General features: G+C 42.7%; 1 protein-coding gene across 3 annotated transcripts in view; it reads left to right on the plus strand.

Moving 5' to 3' along the window:
• The window catches only part of LOC121950872 (cAMP-specific 3',5'-cyclic phosphodiesterase 4B-like), a 66,550-nt gene extending 46,797 nt beyond the window's left edge, over window positions 1–19,753 (plus strand). For all 3 annotated transcript variants that reach the window (XM_042496955.1, XM_042496957.1, XM_042496956.1), the window contains exons 8-17: window positions 3,333–3,445; window positions 13,625–13,718; window positions 15,042–15,271; window positions 15,355–15,453; window positions 15,888–16,052; window positions 17,072–17,171; window positions 17,417–17,571; window positions 17,688–17,810; window positions 18,603–18,785; window positions 18,873–19,753. In XM_042496955.1, coding sequence (XP_042352889.1) covers window positions 3,333–3,445; window positions 13,625–13,718; window positions 15,042–15,271; window positions 15,355–15,453; window positions 15,888–16,052; window positions 17,072–17,171; window positions 17,417–17,571; window positions 17,688–17,810; window positions 18,603–18,785; window positions 18,873–19,226 — 1,616 coding nt within the window. In that variant the 3' untranslated portion in view covers window positions 19,227–19,753. The remainder of the gene's footprint in view (window positions 1–3,332; window positions 3,446–13,624; window positions 13,719–15,041; window positions 15,272–15,354; window positions 15,454–15,887; window positions 16,053–17,071; window positions 17,172–17,416; window positions 17,572–17,687; window positions 17,811–18,602; window positions 18,786–18,872) is intronic.
• The last annotated feature ends 2,839 nt before the right edge of the window (window positions 19,754–22,592 follow it).

Below are 22,592 nucleotides of genomic sequence, written 5' to 3' on the forward strand. Positions count from 1 at the left end.
GAAGGTAAGCTCTTAAGAATACGAGACGTATTTTGTTGCAATTGTGTGTTCTTGAAATTAGTAATGAAATATCATAAGTGTTTTTGTCATATTGTCAAGAATATTATCATTGCAGTGGACCCCAGGAAGAATAGTTGTTGCTACAGTAATAACTAATGGGGATCCAATGTAAATAAATAAATTGCAAACATATCCTGAAATAAATTGATATAATTTTAAAGCCATGTTGCTGACCCCTAGTCAGGACACTGTTTGTTAATGGAATCTGTTACTGTGTGGTGTGCTGTTTTGCCCAACTGTTACTCTCCACACACCAAAAAAAACTGTTAAATGTATCTTTACATGTTGTGTGGGGGGTTTCTCCCATTTTCAACATCTGTTAAGATTTGAAAAATTCTGTGTGGGCCAGTCTTTAATGAAGCATCTGGATAGTTGTCACGCTTTAGCTTATCAGTAGGTGGTATAATAGATGAGGTGGTCCAGTTCTGCACACCAAATCTCAGCCAGACAGCAAGGGAAACCAGTTTTGGGGGTAGGTTGAGAGCACAGAGAGGGACAGTGTGAGGTGGACGTGAGCGGAAGGTGTCTTGGGCGGGAATGGAGGAGGGGGGGGTGTTTGAGCCCAGCCCTGGTCGTTGGTGCAGTTGATGGCTCTCACAGAGGCCGGTTTGTGGCTCTATAGGGGAGAGAGTTGGAGGGAAAGGGGGGAGAGAGGGGAGGCAGACGGGGTCTGTCTGCACACTGAGGTCTGTTGTCCTTTCGGCAGCCTCCAGCATATGGCCAAAGCATTAGAACTCACCGAAGAAGAAGAAAAACTAGACTGAAAAAAACAGGCTGGAAAAGTACCTCGCACTCTGTCTGGAAGCAGGTTTTTCAGACTGAAAGTGCGTCACGCCACCTTTGACTGGTGACATTGTGAAATGTCTGTCTGTCCATTTAGCGCTGTATTTATGATCAACCAGAGGTGATGATGGATTCAGCAGGCCCCTCTACTCCTCATGTGTGCGTGTGTCTACATCTGATTATAATGTGTATCATGTTAGAAAAGCATCCAGCTGTTGTTGTTTTTTGGAAACAGCAGATGAACATGTGAAGTTCTGCTTCAGTGGTCTTGCTGTAGGCAAGTGGCACGAAGCCAGAGAGCAAAACCAGTAAACCTTTGTTTTGTAGTATACATCTGAAGGTTTTCAGCGCCATCAGATTCAGGACTGTATGAATCAGCGGCCAGCTTCAAAATGACCTGAATCCCGGTCATGCAGGCGGTGCGGATGAGCCAAGCCTTTGATGATTCCCGACTTCCCTGTTAAAATGTCTAACGTCTCTATATGCCCTTATTGGAGGGAATGAGGGCAGGATGTGGTTGCACCTTCTTGGCAACGTCTCTTGCTCCTATGGATCAAGGCGGCCGCACGTTGGTGTATACCCAGTTTCAACAGCTCACCGCCTTGTGCATAAGCTCCTTTGATGCTTTACTTTCTGCTCTGTGTCACTGAATTTTACATGGCGTGGATGCCGGTGGTTCCTGTGAATAGTTTTAACCGCGAAGCTTGGCGTCCAGCGGCATATTGTAGCCAAGGGCTCTTTTAATTCACCAACCTGGAGCTCAAGTAAAGGAAAATTGGTCTGACCTGAGGAATGAGGCTAGTGCTAGCAGTCGTGCTCCTGTAATCTGAGGAGCCAGCGGCATGATTTCTAAAAACCACAGTCGAGCTTAAACTGCTGAAATGTGACTCTCTTTTGTGATTTGGAAGAGTCGCTGTCATTGTGTTGTCTGATATCTTTCTGTGGTGGGAGGTTTCCTCAACTGTTCATTTCACATTTATCGTCTGAGATGTCATTGAAGTTCTTTGTTAAACGCCAGTGGTTCAGAGTCTGTACGCCATCACTGTGCTTTGAAGTGCTTTGATCTACCATATTGACGTAAATTGGGGAGCAGCACGCTGGCTGTCCTGTTGTGCTAAGCATATGGGGTAAATTTCTTCCATGTGTGAAGCCCTATGAAGTAGAGATCAGTCTTTTCCATAGAAAAAGGAAGGTGGGGAGATCCAGATGCGCTCACTCCCTCTGGCCACATATTTGTTGAATCAACATTCTCCATGGTATATCAGAGAATGATGATTCTTAATTTGTTTCCTCATGTGTTATTATCTCAGGGCATTTCTCATAAACTGCTCTTTTCCTCTCAAAAGCTTGTGCGCCTACTACATGTGAGTCATTGCTGCTAACGACAGAGTTATTTCATCAAATGACAGCTATGATTGTCCTCAGCAGTCACTCCACCATGCAGTAATTCCGCTCCGTGTTTTGTGTGAGCTCAGGGCCAAAGAGGAAGTTCTTTGGTTTCTTTGGCACACAGCGAGAACCCGGCGTACCCCCCCCCCCCCCACACACACACACACGCACACACACAAATTCAGGGAGTCAAAGTTTGCCTCTCGTGTTGCTTGTGCAAACACAGAGCTTGGTGTTTGATATAATTTTTTTCTCTCCCTCAGAGAGGTTCAGAGAGGAGAGAGCCAGTTTGTGAAGCATGGTGGTGTGGTGTGTGCTGCTGCAGTTCAGCAGAGTACAGCCTTGAAGTGGTCTGCATGTTTCAGAGAGGAAGTCATCGAGAGCTGGCACGGATGTCTTTGCAGCAGTGATAAATTAGTTAATGTAGGTTTTTCTCTTACTTCCCTCCTGCCTCTTTCCTGTTCTTTTTCTTCTCCCCCTGGTTTTAATATATTAGATTTCATCAATCATAAAGGGCGTATGAAAATACCAAAATCAGATTGGTCTCTTTCACCCAAAAGCCCCTCTTCAGGCAGCAGGTTTGTGTACTGTACCTGTATGTACATATTTGTATGTGTTTAAATGAGGGGGGGTCACAGACACATCAACAGCAGGAGGCAGCAGAAAGCCTAGTTTGCACGCCACTCATTCAGCACAGTGATACTGAGAGAGGGGGAGTGAGCGAATGAGGGAGAGCCTGAGAGGGGGCGGGGGAAGCCAGACAGAATGGGAGGGGGTTTGAGGAGCGCACGAGAGTGAGGGGAAAGAGGGGGTACAGAGAGAAAGAAACTACAGAGAGAGCGTCTGCAAACAGAAACTCTAGCCCTCAGTTTGTCTGAGAGGACCTCAACTTTCTGAGGTGGCGGAGCGTAACAGGATGAAGGAGCTGTGTGTACACACTTCCCCCTCTTCCTCTGCGTCTCCTGGATGTCCTGCGGGCCAGTCCTCCAAAAGATCAAGCCACGCCGGGACCCTTGGACCTCCTTGCATGGTGTCGGGGGGCTCCACTATGGACATGGATCCTCTTGGTCCTGATTACGTGTCCATGTGTCTGTTGGCAGATGAGTCCTACCAGAAGCTGGCTATGGAGACCATGGAGGAGCTGGACTGGTGTCTGGACCAGCTGGAGACCATCCAGACCTACCGCTCTGTCAGCGACATGGCCTCCAACAAGGTAAGACAATCTAGCTTACATAGTAATATTATTATTTGTATGTGCACATTTTGCATTTGTGAAGTTGCTAGGATGTTTTGCACCCATATGTTCCAGTGATGTGACTTAAAAAAAGTTAAGCATGTTCTATGGTGGATGGGCCTTATGTTTTGGGAATTACAGTTGTTGGTTTTCATTTGAGCTGTTTGTTGTGCAAGATGCATTGCTCTTCAAAGTAAGACATTTTATTTTCATACCATTTAGACAAGTAGCTGAAGAGAATCATGTTTAATGTATAGAGTGATCTTGAGTAAATAATGCCCCTCCAAAATTAGATAGAGATAGATAGATAGCAATCACCATAAGACCTCCCAGGCACACAGCACACTGCCACTGTACAGTGTCATCTTTCCCAAACCAAAATTAACAAATATGTAGAGCAAAGATGATAATTTTACAGGTTTACTCCTAGATCTAATAGCTTTTCAGTGTTACAAAGTGAATGTTGTCAAAGTATGTCCTCTTTCATACAGTCAGGAGACATGATGTAGAGACTGAACTTGTTAGGATGACCTGACTGACTTGTACGCAGCTGTACAATTGGTCTTTGTTGCAGTGTCACTTTGCACAGTGAATGCAATATGTAAATTGCTTTTTGCCACATTGACGCACTTGCAAAGTAACAGCCATTATGTGGTTGTGTACGAGCTGGCATCATCATTTTATAGATCTCCTGTTAAGAAAAATGGTTTGTTGTGCAAACATGACTACTGACTTCCTGCTATATTTTAAGAGCATATTGCCTATTCCATGGAAAGCACTGTTCTACTTCAACTTCCTCAAATTACCTGAGACACACTGCATTTTGTACAAGCAGACTGAGCTCCAGGTACAAGTGCAGCATGATTTCTAAACTGCACACAGATGTAATTGTCATTCACTTTTTAGAGTGGTGTGTATGTTGGCTCTTTTGTAAGAGTAAGTGAGACATTGGTCCACTTTCTCATCATTAAAGGTCACACTTAACTTACAGACATCCGTTTGTCCAGACTTTAGTCTAACATTGACAGAGAAAATTAGCACTCATCGGAGTAGAGTCTGCATAAGTTTTAAAGGTGCACTCCACTGTTTTTCAACCCTATCCTCATATTATTCTAAAGGAGGCAGCCAATTAAAAACACCCCCATGTAGTCTCTTTATATTAGGCAAAATTACAACTACTGTACATCTGATTTTAAACAAGGATTTAATGCTAAAACGATGGCTGATGTTTTGTGATATTTTATGTTGAGAAAACATTTCTGCATTGTTAACAGATGTGCAAGCTAACAGCATTGTATGTTTTACAATATATAGAAATAAACAGTGGGCACTTTTACAGTTTGGTCAGCCACAACAATAAATTTTGCCATATTAATTTTACCAAGCAGCATGCCAAGAAAGGAGAAAAGCTAACACAAGTCACTTCACAAGTGGTTAAACTTGAACATACTGTCTCTCAGTAGCCAGGATATTTACTTATTTATTTTGTACAGTTTGCCATATTAATTTTACCAACCAGCATGCCAAGAAAAGAGAAATGCTGACACAAGTCACTTTACAAGAGGTTAAACTTGAACATACTGTCTCTCAGTAGCCAGGATTTTTACTTTTTTACGTCTTTACTTTACTTTTTTACTTCTTTACTTTACTTTTTTATTTTGTACAGTTTGCTTAACTCAGCTAAATTAAACTTAAATGTCATCATTTTATGCACCATAATAGATTTTGGCTTTAAGCTATTTCTCTACAATACCGACTTAATGTGGGAAAAAAAAAATTGAGATTAAAATATTGTCAGCCCGCTAACATGCTAACAATGACAGTTTTTAACATGCTCAGATTTAGCAGTTCTAACGTTTACCATGTTTACCATCTTAGTTTAGTGTGTTAGCAGGCTAACATTTGCTGAGCCTGATGGTAATGTTACTAGCTTTGCAGATATTGAGTTTCCTGAGTCCACACCTTTCAATCGGCCCACTCCATTGAGTTTGAGTTGAGTGATTCATCTGGTATCATGATATGAAACAGCGGTTTCTCATTTAAATAAAGAAGAGCGCCACAGGAGTTTTAACAATTAGTCTATCAGCGCTACAGGCAGGGCTAGCCCCATGGTCAAGCTGTTGTCAAGTGGTGTGCTAAAACCAATGAACAGAACAACAATGGCAAGCGGGATAGATGAGATAGATGCTACTATCGAGGCTGTTTTCAAGCAACCTGTCCTCTCAATATTGCCCGACATCTTAGTTTGTTTTTACTTCGCTCCAGTATGATTTTACAACCCAGTGTGTTGGCATGGCTGCGCATCAGTGTGGACTTAAAATGACTTTAAATTTAGGCAAATATGGAAATTAGGGTGGACGCAAGACGGGAGAAGAAATGGAGTGACCTGGGGATGGTGCCATATGGAAAGCTGTAGGATCATGGAAGCTGTTACAACAATCCTGAGGGGGATGTGTTTGTCTGTACCACATTTCATGGCATTTCATCCAATACTTGCAATGTTAACCTGATGATGGGTCAGGAAATCACAGAAGTCATGACATCCTCTTGGCACTAAGTCTGTGCAAAAAACTAAACAAATAGACAGTGCCATCCCTACAGAACCTTGCTATCATCGATTTGCATGACAAATTAGACAAATCTAACATGTTATTTAAAAAAAAAAAAGTCAGCTTTCTGTTTTGGTTTAAGCGAATCAAAATAAACACACTGTGGCATTCGAAGACAACATAAAGCAGCTACTTAGAACTAATTGCTTCCCTGTGCTTTGATGCACTTTGATTTTCTTGTGCGTATTTCATTTGAGCAGAGCTCAACCAAATTACTATACAGTGTACAGTATTACTCAACCCCCACGCAGACAGTGCAGACTGTATGGCGGCGTCAGATTATAAACACCCAGGGTGGTGGTGTACGTTTCCGTCTGTATTCTACACTGTGGTCTGAGGCAGGATTGGGATTGGGAGTGGTATTGTCAGACCGTAAAGGGTGACTGTGACCGTGACACCGGTTTCCTGTCTCTTTATTTCCCGTGCCCCCCACTGCCCTCTATCCTCTACTCCCTGGTTACCAGACGACAATAGTTGTGCTTTGACCGTGCAGCCAGGTTGAGTTTTTACAGACAACCGCGTCACTGGAACTGTCAAGACAATGAGCACAAGGCCCGGCAGGCGCACAGCAGCACAGCTGCTTGGTAAGGCAGGCCATGCACATTGTTCGCCCTGAGTCAGTTCCCCCGGTATGACCTATTATCAACACTAAGCATTGTTGACTAACAGGGGTTTTGAAAGAAAGAACGGAGGTCAACAGTTTATGATGATACAGTTAAGTTTACTTAACTGTTGTGCAATTGAACAGGGATGAAAAGAAATCATTTGCTAAACTGGTGTCAAATATGCACTATTAAAGGAGCAGTGTGTGGGATTTAGTGGTATGTAGCAGTCAGGACTGCATATTGCAACCGGCTGAAATGTTTCCCCGTTATAATTCTTTCAGTGTTCATTATTCAGGAGGTTTATACCAGGAGTGGAATTATCTGCAGAGGCCTCTTCCTCTACAAAACAAGCTGACCCAGTCATTAAACTGGCAAAAACACTGAATATAGCAGTTTCACATTGGAAATCAGGGTTTCTCTGATGCTGTTCAGCTCATCACAGACTGGCTGCCAGCCCAGCACCTGCTAATGTGTGCCCACTTTTTTTCTTTGATAACTTAAGATCCAGACATTCAGGATGTTTTAAGCATGACCTGAATTATCTGCAGGGATCTCTTTCTCTCCAAAACAAACACACATGGTAATGTAAACCTGCTAACTATGGTGGTCGACGTGAAAACACAGATGCCCCTCTAGAGCCAGTTTTTGGTGTGTCGGTTCTGGGCTACTGGCGGACTCCATGGACAAGGACTCGCTCCCTTTGTCGATAAATAATAAACTGCTCATTTTAAGGTAGCACAGCAATTCTTATTTTTAGGTGATTTTATAGTAAAGAAAGCGAACTTATTTATTATATTCCCTTTCTGCCAATGTATTCTCCTAAATCCTACACACTGTACAATAATGCAGCATTCAGTAGCGATTATAGACTATGGGGGCCCTCAAAGAAGTCCATCAAGGTCCCATTTCATTGCGCTGGTGGTTACAGGTAGCTAGCTGACTGTCCTAGCTAATGATTTCCAGCTTTCCCACTATAGGTAGAAGGGGCCCACTTAGGGTTTTTTTTTGTTTGTTTGTTTTTTTGAGGTAGCGGCAGTGCACCACATAGTGCCTTTATAGGAAATTTAAGGGATTAAGAGGCTGTGTCTACTCAGGTCAGCATGTTTTTCTAAGCCTTATCGATGGGACTGCCTGGTATTTTTGTTACGCGACAAACGTCAGTAGTGTGATGATGCATTAAGCATCTTTTCTATGTTAAGTGCTGCCTGTTTGCTGTTTTTTGTTTGTTTGTTTGGTTTTCTGAGTGCCGAAAGTTGAAAAATGTTCAACTTTGGATAAACGCTTCAGTGAACATGGCCATGCTTATCACAGTGACAGGGGGTGCAGAAAAAATGCACAAATTCCAACAATCACATCTGACGGGTACAGATGAACAGCAACAGTAATGGATGCGAAATATGTTAATATTAGGGATGACGATATTGGATCTTTTGCCAATATCCAACATGTGTAACAACTCGTTTTTCCCCAACCTAGTTTTATTGTGTTCATCAAGTCTCTGTTGTAGTGGAATTAACATCATATTATGCACACTTTTATCATGATAGCCTACCAGCAGATGGAGACATGAAATACACTGCTTTTCAGTGTATGTAATATTCATTCAGTGTGCAAAATAGGAAAATACTTACGCTTGGGGTTGATGTTTTTTTACATGTTCACTTTGTTAATAATAATAATTCAAAAAATAAATACTGGTTTGTAATATTGGCTGAAATCAGCATGTTGGCTGATACCCACATTTTATTTAAAGCCAATATCTGTTGATTCGATCACATGCCAATATTATCGTGCAGATAGCTAGATAGATAGATAGATAGATAGTCTGTTTTCTCCCATGAATCCATATAGACCACCAGGTCCATCCTCTCCATCCTCATCCTCCTGCTATATGTGCTTCATCCCTCACTTCATGAAGAGCAGTACTCTACCTTGTTCCAATATTTTTACTTTCACGGATATTCCGTATCATGGCAACCAGACACAAGCAAAGCATCTCAGTTGGAAAAACATAGCACCTCCTAAGTGCTCTGAAACACTTTAGTGGACACAGGCACTTATAATTGTCACTGCAAAATGTGCCAGTAGAAGTGGCCATCATGGGCACTTCTTTTTTTTTGGGGGGGGGGGGCTCCTTTACTGTGCACCCTGGCAGCATATGCAGACCGACTTGCTCCAAGACTTACATGACGTGATGTTTGACAAAGAGCCCATTTCTTTTCGGAACCAGAGAGGATGTAATTGAACCCACGATCAAACCCAAAGTGTCTCCACTTTCAGCGTCCAAGGGCACAGGTGTATCCGGGGCTACGGGGACCACACACCCTGTTGACCGCCAGCCTGGTCACTGTGTCCTCAGAGCGGGGAGCTGCTCCCCTGCCCCTCCACTATCATTAGCCTCGCCACACTTCCATGCTGATGCTGGTGACGGCCTTGGACAAACACTGCCATCTGAATCCAGTTAGGGGAGTTTAGCGCTTTGCGGGTTCGCGTGCAAGCGAGCCCCCGAGCAGAGTAGGAAACTTTAACTCACGTGTGGTCACTTCGGCTTTGAAGCGCCGCCGTCTTCAGAGGGGAAAAAATGACAAAATTATTGAAACAGATGTAGTGGTGGGTCTGTAGCTGCAGCAGGGGTAATGGACATTAAATTATAGTGTTGTGATCCCGTTTGACTGAAAGTGTGGTGAGGAGATCTGACATGCTGCAGTAGTGATTATGGTGCCTAATTGTAATTAAAAAGTTTTACCTCTGTAATCTGCTGTTATCATGGAAAATAAGCCGGAATGCGGAAGATAAATATGAAACCTTTTACCCTGAGACCCTATTCTTTTCCAGTTTTGATCAACACCTCCAAGGAAATGTGTCTTTCTAATCTTACTAAACTCGCAAGGTATGATCCACAGAGTGTTGACACTGTAAACAGCCACACAGGGGACAAAGGCAGCATTGGATCACTCTGGGTTTTGTTGGATTGCACAGTCAAGTATTGCAATATGAGGTCAATCTGTTCCCGACTGTGCAATCCCATTTCTATCTCTGCTCTGTTACAGTCAATGCGTGCTGTGTGCCAACTTTTAAAGACTTGTCCCAAAGGAATGGCATTTGTGATTTTACACCACAATTTGTCAGCCTGGCTAAACTTGTAAATCTGGGACTTTTCAGTGATCAGCTCAGGTATGTTAGTTGTTCGGTGCCTGAGGCGATGTTAGGAAGCAGGATGTCTACCAGTAAATGACCTCAGAGAATTACTCTATCAGGCAAAAGGGAAGTAGGTGGGGACACATGCTCGGGCCTGTGTCGGAGGGAGGAGCCATCAGCCTCTTGTTAGACCTTGTAGGCCAGTCAGTCAAGTCTACTTTATCGCTATATGTTTCCTGCCTGACTCCACTTGAGCAAAGAGACGAGAGAGAGCAAGCAATCAACAGTCTGAGAAGCACTAAGGAGAGTTATTGCTCGTGAAACTTTACAGGATTTTCTTTCGGGTTGTGCTTTTTTGTTAAGTGACAATGGGACTATGTTGTTCTGAAAAGCAGAAGCAAAACTTTGGGATGCACACTAGTTGGAAAAAGGTGAGCTGTTTTAGGAGCTGCTTGCATTGTGTCGTGGGAGTGTGGTCTGCAATATGGTGAGAGTGATTTAACCAATAATACATTAACTGATTTTTCTAAAGTAGTTTCTTTGGAAAACATGATTAAATATTGAGTTTAGTTTGCCCTTTTTACTTATTATAGTGAGATTTTCCTGTTTTGTTTTGCATTTTGGTTATAGGATTAAGGGCAATAGGAAAGTCGTTTTGTGGCATAATTGGCTTAAAAACATTTCAGCAGTTTTTGTGTTTTAATTTAATGTATTCAGGTGTTTGGCTTTCACCCAAACATATCATTTACATTTTACGAGACAGTGTGCGCAGTGAGCACCTATTTTGGATAGTCAAACTTAATGAGACATCAGCTTATCACTTTCTGAGAATTAACCACATGTTTTCTGAGTTTATGAAACTTGTCTGTGTTACCAAAGACCAGAGTTTGTTCCGATGTGTCCTCTCTGCCAACGTAAAAGGATGTATGAGTTAACTACATATATTGAGTAATCTATTGTCCTGAACACACTCATAGACATGTCACCATAGCGTGAGCGTATGCTGTGTGTGTGAGCTGAACTGTATGACCCCGAATGACTGCAGTGTGGCTCTGCGCCTGATTCATTTCCTAGAGGTCGTGCAAATCCATGCTGTTCCACTGCTTTAAAGAATCAATTACAGGTTCCCTTTGAATGGAATAAAGCCCTCTGATTCCAAGCTCCAGTTTTTGTCCTTACGAGCCCTCTTTGATTTTTATGGACTGCCTCTGGCAGTCTGGATTTCGAGTGCAGCCAACACTTTGAAAGCAGTGTTCAAGTTTCACCATCAAGTAGATGTTAGCCGTCTGCTTGACAGCTATTAGACAGCTGTTGAGACCAGAGGAGAAAAGACCCCATTGTAAGAAATAAAGTCCTGGCAAAAGGCATCACCATGGCTGTTTTTTAAGACATTTTTAAAAAATAAAAAAAAAAAAAACCACAAAATTACAATCACATTGTCAGGAAAAAGAACTGATTGAACCATTATCCATTGTGTTCATCCTGAGGATTGCATGTGGTTTTGCATTAGTGCTTCTCTCTCTTGACAAGAGAAGCTCTTTTCCATTAGAATGCAGCGATTAATTGATTAGTTGTCAACTATTAAATAAATGACCAACTAATTTGATAATAGGTTTATCGGTTTGCATTAATTCTTTTTTTAATCAAGTAAAAATTGTCGGATCCCAGCTTCCAAAATGTGGGCATTTTCTGGTATCTTCAGTCCTTTATGACAGTTTACTGAATATCTTCAGTTTGTGAACAAAACAAGATGTTTAAGTATGTCTTCTTGGGCTTAAGGAAACGCTGATCAACATTTTTCACCATTTTCGAACATCTTATAGATTAAACAACTAATCAAGAAACATTAGAAATAATAGTCGCAGCCCTATTTTGCATCACAATCTGCCTTTCTTAGCAGAAATTATAATTGTGTTTTTATGTCTCGGCTGGTTGTGTTGATCTATAGCATCTCTGCTGCAGATTGTGTATTGTGTGTGTGTGTGTGTGTGTGTGTGTGTGTGTGTGTGTGTGAGATGTGATGCAATGAGTTTAGAGTGGGGACCACCGTGAGAACGATGGAGGGGGCCACGTGACTCTGTTGCCATGGCGTTCAGGTTGTCGTGCAATTGGTGGTACACTGGTGGGCGGCAGACTGAAAACTCTCATCTGTTTGTCTCAAATCATCTCTGCTTTTGTCTGCTGCAGTAAGACAGGAAATGTGCTGTTTTTGGAAAAATATTGTAGACAATAGAAATAGAAATTGAGAAGACGAGCAGGTCATGAAAATGTCCTGAAATGATGGTGGACTGAAGTGTGTACTGCAGCTTATTAAAAAAGACTGGTAAATTAATACCCGGCGTCTCCTTACTCATGTGCTAAACGCTCTGGTGCTTTGAAGCCTCACATTGCGCAGTATGCGTTGGATCTGTTCTGCATTACTGAGCAGGGGGAGCCGATGGAGAGGGGAGGGAAAGCAGGGTGGTGAGGGGTGAAAGAGACAGTGGAAGGGGGCTTGCAGAGAGCTCAGGAGTGAGGGAGAAAGAGAGAAATAGCAAGAGAGATAGAGGGAAAGATGTGGGGGGATTCTCCAAATTTTCTGCAGTGCTGTGCATGGCTCAGTGTTTAGCAAAGAGAGAGGGACTCCATCAGCCCACCAGCCACAGGGGACTCTACAGCCAGAGCGCACCCCCCTCCTCCTCCTCCTCCTCTTCCTCCTCCTCCTCCCCTCCGCCTTTCTCCGTCCTTCCTTTCCGTTCTCCCTCTGTCTTAGAGCCTGCCCTTCCTCCCTGCCTTGCTCAGTCTGGGCTTGGGAAGGCTGGATTTCCCCCCTGCATGTCACTGGATAACATTTGGATGGTGGCAGGAGGAGAAAGAGGTTTTGGGAGACGGAGTCAGGCAGCAAAAAACGGAGAAAGGGAAAGGAAATATTGATTGCATCCAGGGGGATTCCATCACTCTCGCCAGTGGCTTGGAAAACAGTGGGCGACACCATGAGGAGGCGCATTTGGCCGGAGATGTAGGGGTCCGCCACAGCCCCTCTCTGGAGAGTTCAGCTGGGGCTTTTTTTTTTTTTGTTTTTTTTACCGTAGTCGACCGTTGGAAGGCTGGAATTCAGTGGTGCTTTGGGCTTCAGGTTGAAGGGCTGAGCTCAGTCTTGGGGGTCCACTCAGAGAGGAGCGTACAGGGCTTCTGCTGGGGAGCGCCAGGGGCTCAGCACAGCTTAGCACCATGCCTGAGGCCAACTACCTGTTCTCTGTGTCCTGGGGATACATCAAGGTGTGTCCCAGAGGAGATGGGGCTCTGTGTGTGTGTGTGTGTGTGTGTGTGTGTGTCTGCGTGCGTGTGCATGCATCTACTGTATATTCATGTTAGGTTACTGCAGCTGTTGAAATGTCTTCCCACATTGATGTTGCTGCGTTTTGATCACACACTTGGATGTGTTTGATTAAAACTGGTTCTGGCATCCTGCTCTACCTCAGTGGTGGTGTGCACTGATAAAAATTGGCACATTTTGTTCCCCTGGAAAACTAAAGATGTATTTTGTATATTATGCACTGCAGTTTGTTTGTTGAAATGCTCGGCAGTCAAGTGTCTCAGTGGCTAACTCAAACCAGGACCAACAAGACATAAACAGACCTTATATGGCACATTTAAAAAAAAAAAAAAAAAAACAGAGGCCATGTTCTCATGGGACATATTCCACTGGAAAATAACAGGAAGTGCTTTATTCCCCTGCTCAGAAACAGCTGTAAAATTAATAAAATGAATGTGTATTTCCTTGTATAGACCATTTAACCTTATATTTTTTTTTTCTCTGTCTCCAGTTCAAGAGGATGCTAAACCGGGAGCTAAGCCACCTGTCTGAGATGAGTCGCTCAGGCAACCAAGTATCAGAGTACATCTCCAACACCTTCCTCGGTGAGCAATGCAGCACATATTCACACACAAATATTAATAAGACTTTCATGAGCCAACATCCATCAGGAATGACAAATGCAGTCTATATGCGGCAGAGGTCGTGAGGTTACCCAAAGCATGTGCCAAGTAGCGGGGAAACTCGTAGTTGCTCCACTGCTCTCAAACCAGTCTGATCTGGTCTGAAGGAGAGACTTAGAGTTCCCTCACTCTGACTGCAGAGATGTGAGGGGAGGATTGGGAGGGGGGATTATTCTCGGGGAAGACTTTGCAACGAGAAAGTGAGAGGGAGAATGTTTGTGTGCATGCAGTGCCATCAGGTCCAGATAGACACTGCATTATTCAGCAGGTAGACAGCAGTGTTTCCTTGTCACCTTAAAGCCTGGCAGCGTTTCGTGACTCACGGCCAGCTGGTCTGCCCCTCAGGTTTTCCACCTCTCCATCCAACTCACCACCAGCATGCACCCAGCCAGCTTATCAGGGCTGTGTGCAGACTCATGTTCTGCTCTTGCTCATAAATACGCCTCCATCTTCTCATCTATAAGGGCAGAGAGGCTGGATGCACGGTGAAGAAACTGTACCTCTCCTAACAATAGAAGTGCTGCAGCGACAGAGATAATCTGCAGCTTCTTGGGGAGAGGAGACAAACACGAGAGTGCAGAGAAACTTGTCTTTGAAGCTCACTGGTTTTGTTGTCATCTGTGGTGCCACTTTCACCTGTCAGTTGAAGTGAGATCATTTCTTTCCTCTGCTTTGCAGAGGATGCAGCTGAGATATTTTCCTCTCACTGCAGTTCACATATCCAGGCTGAGGGTGTCTTGCACTCACACACACTGTCATCTGCGTAGAGCATGTGAGAGTCTCTTTCAGCCAGCAGACAGAATCACATGCACCAAACAAACCCGCAACATAACAGGACATAAACATTTTGGCCTAATATGAGCCAGCTTTCCATGTTTCTGTGGATTGTTATTACAACAGGGCTCAGTTTCTCAGAATGCACGGGACACTGTAGCACTGTTAGATATCATAACACCTCATCAAAGCCTCCTGGCCCTTCTTATTCTTTTGCGTTTTCACTGTCGAGAGAAATTTATTTTCAGTAAATTAAACCATAACTGAAGGATTCCGCAATAATTAAACGGCTTGTCAGTGTAGCTTAAATGTGTTGTCACATAGGTGTGAGAGGTCAACTATTTCCATGTGTAAACTTTGTTTACTCAAGCCAGGATGCTTATACAACAGCCTCGTCTGTTTTTGTCTTCAGACTAACTGAAAAGCACCTTTTTAATTGTTTTTTGTGTCTTCTTTTTCTGTTTTCTCCAGACAAGCAGAATGAGTTGGAGCTTCCATGTCCCGTTCCTAAGTCGAGGGAAAGGAAGAGGAGGCAGGGCCAGCAGCAGCAGCAGCAGCAGCAGCAGCAGCAACAGCAGCAGCAGGGTGGGATGATGACTCAGATCAGCGGGGTGAGGAAGGTTAGCCACACGCCCAGCATTTCTGGGAGCACCAGCAATCGTTTCGGGGTCAAGACGGACCAGGAGGAGCTGCTGTCGAATGTAAGTAATAGACAGCAAAAAAATAAAATGTGAAGACTCTGTAATCTGTTAAGATGCTCACAGTTGTGTTTTCTTTCTATCAGGACCTGGAGGACATCAACAAATGGGGCTTGAATATCTTCAAAGTGGCCGAGCACTCCCACAACCGACCGCTCACATGCATCATGTACACCATCTTTCAGGTCAGCACCTTGCCTCTTCATTCTCCTTCATCTTCCACCTCAGAAAGAGCTCATTTAAAAAAGTGTGAAATACATACCGCTATAGAAGGCACAAGGCCCAGCCCACGTCAGCGTGCACAGTATGTTCCCTTACATTGAGCTGTCAGTATTGCTACAGGGACATCTGCTTGAGAGACATTAGCACTTGAAATTGATTTCTAGCTGTGAATCATCCTGGCAGGAGAGCAAACTGTTTTCATTTTCAGCCTCTTCTGTAGTATTTGATTCACAATTTGCCGAATATGGTTTTGAGAATTGATTTTGAGGTCAGATCACTTCTCTGCAGGCGAAAACATCAACTGTAAGATGCTTGAAAGTACAACCAACACACTGCAACAGTAAGGAATCTCACCGTGGTGTTTTTGTCTCATTTTTCTCCTCTGTGTCACATGCAGGAGCGAGACCTGATGAGGACGTTCAAGATTCCAACAGACACCTTTGTGACGTTCATGCTGACCTTGGAGAGCCACTACCATTCGGACGTGGCCTACCACAACAGTCTACACGCCGCTGACGTAGCCCAGTCCACACATATCCTCCTGTCCACCCCCGCACTGGATGTAAGTCACTTGTTCTGATTTTAAGCATGTTTTTAGTAAAGCTCAGTTGGAAAGTTTATGTTTGTGCCTTTTTTGTTGTTAAATTGGCCTTAAATTAAAAGGATAGTTAAGATCTTTTGGTTTGGTGCTGTATGAGATAGTCAGTGTATTACCTACAGTCAGTGGCATTCAGCACTCATTCTAGCTCCCAGTTTGAAGCGGGAGTTGCATCACAGAAGCTCAGCAATGTATTGCTGTGGATGCGGGCAGCAGCAAAACGTGTTTTAACTACCTAAAAAAAAATCAATGACCATTGAAGTGTAAGCAATATGGAGAATATCATCACTGCTTTAATTTGCAGCAGACAGCAATTTCGGACTGGGAAGCAGTTAATGGCTGCAGCTCCCCATCTATGCTCATGTCAGAGCCACCAGACTCCGACGACAAAAACAGTAATAATAGCTTGCTGATGAGGGGCAAGGCACGGCAGCTTTATACGTATAGCACATTTCATACAACAGGGCAATTCAAAGTGCTTTTATTTTCATCCCTTTAAGGGTAATTCTGACGGATAGTAATGATTCTTTAATACTGTGAAACTGCAATATTTTCTGAAACGCTTATCGTACCTCGAAGATCTCATACCGTTGCAACCCCACTGTTGTGGTACTTCTGCTTCTTCAAACTAAGGGTGTGCTGGCTGCCACTGCTGTATAAAATACACTGACGATGCATAAGTACCAACCTCAGTTTAAAAGATCTGAACTATCCCTTCAAGTTTCGATTACCTACTTGATTTGCATGTGACACAACTGAAGTGCAGCACGATCACCCACACATTTTTCCTCAAGCTGTTTATTATGCTTTAATGAGGTGACTGGCCTCACCGTCACCAATACTGGCATGCCCCGGAAACTGCATGCCAGAGATGATGACACACCGAAGGATCAGACAATTGTTTAATACCTTACCTTGTTTGGGCAGTTTACTGACTGTGAAGCTTATGTCTTTGTCTTCTTCTTCCTTCTCTTCAAACACAGGCTGTCTTCACAGATCTAGAAATCTTGGCAGCCATTTTTGCCGCAGCCATACACGACGTGGACCACCCAGGAGTGTCCAACCAGTTTCTCATCAACACCAGTAAGTCCTCTTTACTGGCAACGTGAATATTGAAAAAAAAAAAAAAGATTTATTTAGTCTACATTTACAAAACAGGCAGAAATACTTGCATGGTTTAATGGGATCTGTATCCAACGGCAGACAGCAACGCAGATTTTTGGGGACATTGCATGGTTACCATAGTTACCTGAGCTGAGTTTAAAAAGCTAGAGCTCCATTTAAATTCTCTCTTCCTGTCATTTCCCCACCCCCTCCCCTGCCATCAGACTCAGAGCTGGCTCTCATGTACAACGATGAGTCAGTGCTGGAGAACCACCACCTGGCCGTGGGCTTCAAACTGCTGCAGGAGGACAACTGTGACATCTTCCAAAACCTCACTAAGAAGCAGAGACAGACGCTCCGGAGAATGGTCATCGACATGGTGAGGAAACGTCTGATGTCCTGTATTAGCTTTCAGCGTGATTGATTTCTTGATTACTTAATTGCTTCCTTCCTGAATTATTTCTTACATCATCTTCTGTGTGTTTCTCTGTCCAGGTGTTGGCAACTGACATGTCTAAACACATGAGCCTGCTGGCTAACCTGAAGACGATGGTGGAAACCAAGAAAGTGACCAGCTCTGGAGTCCTGCTGTTGGACAACTACACAGACAGGATGCAGGTAAGAGACACATGTACACCATAGACTATAAAATAATCAATAGTCACTGTGAAGTCGCCCGTTGGTTTTACGGACCTCAGTTTTGAAGCTTCACATATGGCCTTTTGACTGTTGCTATCTTTGATTTTTTTTGGAGCCAAAAGTGGCAAGAGGGTGGAGCTAACCCTAATGTTAACTGTTAACTTGGTTAGCATGATGCATTTAGAGTCAATGGTTATATGTGGCAATGCTAATGCTATTTTTTGCCAGGAAAACAAAGACTTAAAACCAAATGTGTTAAGTCAAAAACCAGAAAATCAAACTTTTTAAAGAGTCCTTACAAGAATTTTTTAAGTGGCCAGACCATTAGTTAATTTTCACAAACTGAATACACACTGAAATAGCTACAGCTACAGCTACAGCTATACTTTATGAAATTAGGGTTACACCATGCTACCCAACAAATGTCTGCTTTGGTAGCAACTTTTTAACAAATGGCACCAACCTTTCAGTCATAGTGGCTACTTCCTTAAATTTGTGTAACTTTAAGTCTTAATGAAAAGTAAAAAGGTCAGTTATGTAAAAATGAAGTTGTCATGAATGGGGAAATAGGCCATAGAAACTAAAACTGTTTTTGTACCAGGCTGTGAACATGTTTATTTCTGCTTTAAAGTTTACCATTAGGGGAACTGCATCATTGACTTCATTTTTTAGCCCTGTAGGTTGCTACATGGTATACACTTTAATGATTCAGACAATTTGGTACAAATGAAAGACATGCAAGATGTTAATTTTTGTTTTTCTTTTTTGCAGGTTTTGCGTAACATGGTTCACTGTGCTGACCTGAGCAACCCGACGAAACCTCTGGATCTGTACCGACAGTGGACAGACAGGATCATGGATGAGTTCTTCCACCAGGGAGACAGAGAGAGGGAGAGGGGGATGGAGATTAGTCCAATGTGTGACAAACACACAGCCTCAGTGGAGAGAACACAGGTAGAGAACGCACTCATCTAGCTCCTAAAGTAGAAAGTGAATATTGTCGTCACTGTTACTGACGCTATCCCTTAATGTGTTTTCTAGGTCGGCTTCATTGATTACATCGTCCACCCTCTGTGGGAGACGTGGGCTGACCTTGTCCACCCTGATGCCCAGGACATCCTGGACACACTGGAGGACAACAGGAACTGGTACCAGAGCATGATCCCCCAGAGCCCCTCCCCTCCCTTCTACACCAGTGATGGGGAAGGTGGCCCACACGGAGAGGTGGAGGGGGGACCTGTGGCAAGTAAATTTCAGTTTGAGCTGACGCTGGATGACCAGGGTGGAGATGGGGAGACGATGGAGACAGTTGACAGTGTAATACTCCGAGAACAGCCCTCTGATCAGGACGGGGTTGAAATGGTGACGCATGATGTCTCGCCAGCGGAAACATAGCTGAACTGATGCTGTCCTCAGCGAGCAGCAAGTTGCTGTTTTGGCAAAATTCATTTAATTGCAGTAGAGTAATCCTGCAATGTGGCTCTTTGGAGCTGCCTGGCAAATAGGGCCTGACTGAATGTGGGGCACCCCTGCAAACGAGGCTTGGAAACCCTGCGGCAGTTTGGTTTTAGCACCTAGAAGGGAGCTGGACGAGGTCTGTTCTTTAAAGACGGGACTCCTGTTGGACTGTAGAAGCAGGGCTGAATCTCAAAGACCAAGACGGTGAAGTGGACTTCATGTATCCGTGTACTGGGACTAGTAAAACTTAAAAACTTGCACTTCAGGATGTTTTTTTTATGTTCATTTTGATTCTTTGTATCGTGTCGGGATTGGATGCCACCTGGTGCAGTGTCCAACCAAAAAACTACTGGTCAGCAAGTTATTTGTACCTAAGTAGTTTTTCCAACACTTGTCTAAAAAAAAGTCGTGTGCCTTTTTTTTTTAAACAACCGTGTCTTTTTGTAAGTGTTTTTATAATTTATTGAACACGTTCATGTAGCTGTAAAATGTGTCAGATTTTCTACAAAGAGGACACATTTGTCTCACACAGTCTTCCTAATGTTCTGGCAATAGTATAAGCTCGTTCTCACGAAAGTGGATGTATTTCTAAAATCAGACGACTTCCCAGCACAATTTGCACTTTGGTGGTTTAGGACAAAGAGAGAGCATGGAAACATCAGTAATTTACATTATAGTAAACATGTAAAACCAAAATAAGATTTACTCATAACTTTTTCTTCCAGTAATTCATTTCACAAGCAATTAATTCCTCGCAAGTGGAACATTTCTTTTCATCTTAAAAAAAAAAAACGAAGTAAAACTCCAAAGATCCTGTAAAGGAAGCACATTTATTTCACTGCCACCTCTGAGATCTGTGATTCACTTGTGTAACAAATTTAACCTCCAACCACAAGTCAGATTGATACCTGATATGACGCTGGGTAAAGAGTTGTGGCAAATAAAACCCAATTACTAAAGAAAATTTCACCAAAAATATCTTAAGATTAAGGTTTCTGTATGGGAAATCTGTTTCCACCTTATTATTCCCCCATTTCATTATCTTACACACACTTGTGTTTAACCACATTCTCGTGAATACGCTTTACACCGTGACTCATTTTGAGCTCTGAATGACTGTAAGACTGAGTGCACATTTTAAAAAAAACACCTGTTAGTAATAGAATAATTGTATCCTGTAGTTTTTATTCCAGCACTTTGAATATGTCGACAGTTCTGCAGCTGGTTGCTGATCTGTCCAACACTACCTTAAAGGTACCACATTGTGCAACCTTCAAAATAAATGGTGGGGGGAGGGCAATATCGTGTCATCACACAATATTTCCCGTCTGTATGTGGGTGTGTGAGTGTGTGTGTGTGTGTGCGCGCATGTGTGTGTGCATGTGAGTGTGTATGTCAGTGGTCACAGAGTTGCACAATCCCGTTGCACCCAGCTGTGTTGTGCTGACCCTTCAGCTGTTTGTAACAGTGTATTTATTATCTTTCTCCTTGTATATGATAATATTGATATTGATTGTTAATATTCCCTGTATATTTGTTATTATTTATATGCACTACCACATGTCAAATCACAGTTTGACTGAACTTGTCCAGTGGTTCTGTTTTAATGTATTTAGCAAGCTGTTTTGCTACAAGACTGTAACATGAAGTTATGCAGCTCAATTTTGACAATTTGAAATGTTTGTTTTGAATTTCCAGCCAGAGACATTTGTATAGTCTGAACCAACGACACCTCACGTGAGGTGCAGAAGAAGTCTGGCTTTTGTTCCTGGTGGATTATGAAGGCTGGATATTTACTGCAGTATATTGTGTACGGTGACGGGTCATTGTACAGCCATAGGAATATTTGCTGAAATATATAACATTGTTTCAAATATATTTTTTCAGTTTTTTCCTCACAATATATGGTAAAATGGTGTATGTTGTGCTCAACAAATGTTTTCTATCAAATTATTAAAATGAGCATGTATTACAGAATTCTGTTGACTGTGTTTTTGGATCACATTAACAAATAAGAATTAGTACATAAATATATAGTATATGTATTGATAGAAAGTGTGTGTGTGTGTGTATATATATATATATACACACACATATATATATTCAGATATACATACATATAATAAACCAAATGGTCCAGGGAAACAAAAATTGGCGCAGTCTAAAAATAATTCAGTGCATCTGAATTTCATGTTAGATGCATCAGTGCATGTAGACAGAAAAATGGTATTTTAAGGCCTGACACTTAATATTATATTTCATCTCTTCTCAAAAAGTTGAGAAAGAATGATAAAATATTGGGATTCTTTGCCTCAAGACTGTCATAGCCATCTATTATTTATCTTGGCTTCATTAATGACAAAACAATTGTAATTAGCTTAATTCTCAGAGCAACGGGACTCTGTAATTACAACAAAAGTGACTCATGTGCTTTTGTTGGCGTCATATTTCCAGTTTTGCAACTGTGAGAGGAATGCCATGTGGAAATGACAGAAGGAGGAAAACAATGTGATTGAGTCTTTAGTCACTTTCCTGCAGTGACACCAGTGGCACGTCTTCCTTCTGATTTGAGTTCAGTCGCTGCTGGACACTGAACCAGAAACGTAAACAGGAAGGGTAGCGATAGTAATGGTATGTGGTGGGCCCTCAGGGCATTCACTCTTCCATGGCTGTGAGCACCTTGACCTGAGCAGATAAGCATCTGGCATACATGATTAGGAAGAGGGCATGCTGGGTAAAACTGGCATGAAGTCAGAGATGACTTTTAAAGATTTCTAAGTTTAAAACAAAACAGAAGATGGAAGACATTTACCGATGTAATCTTATCTTCACTTCTTGTAATTTGTGAAAGCAAGTAGCTCTCCTGACAATGTGTTCAAAGAGCCTGTCTTTGCAGCAATCTAAATTTTTTAGTTAGGGTTGATGAACCTCGATAATTTATAAAACTTAGTTCTCAGCTGAGGTCCTGAGATGGAAAGTGCTTTTTGGCAGGTATTTAATTGCATTCATCTGGTCACCAAGGTTTGAAAAGGTACTCATTACCTAGCTATGAAAACTACCTGGTAGAAGAGAAACCTGGCAGTGCTTACCAGTGCTGAGAAAGACTGATGTGGATGTTCTTTGTTCTTGACACGATGCAAAATGTACTGACGTCAAACATGCTGCAAGTGCTCCATGTGTGTTATATAACTAATAAGTCACAGGTTACATTTTGAAGAAGATTTTAGAGATGTTACATTAAGTTTGCTCTGGAGTTTGTGGATGCCTGGATGATGACCAGAAACCTGAACCATCCTCTGCTTC

The sequence above is a fragment of the Plectropomus leopardus genome, chromosome 12 (genome assembly GCF_008729295.1).
Source record: "Plectropomus leopardus isolate mb chromosome 12, YSFRI_Pleo_2.0, whole genome shotgun sequence".
Lineage (NCBI taxonomy): Eukaryota > Metazoa > Chordata > Actinopteri > Perciformes > Serranidae > Plectropomus > Plectropomus leopardus.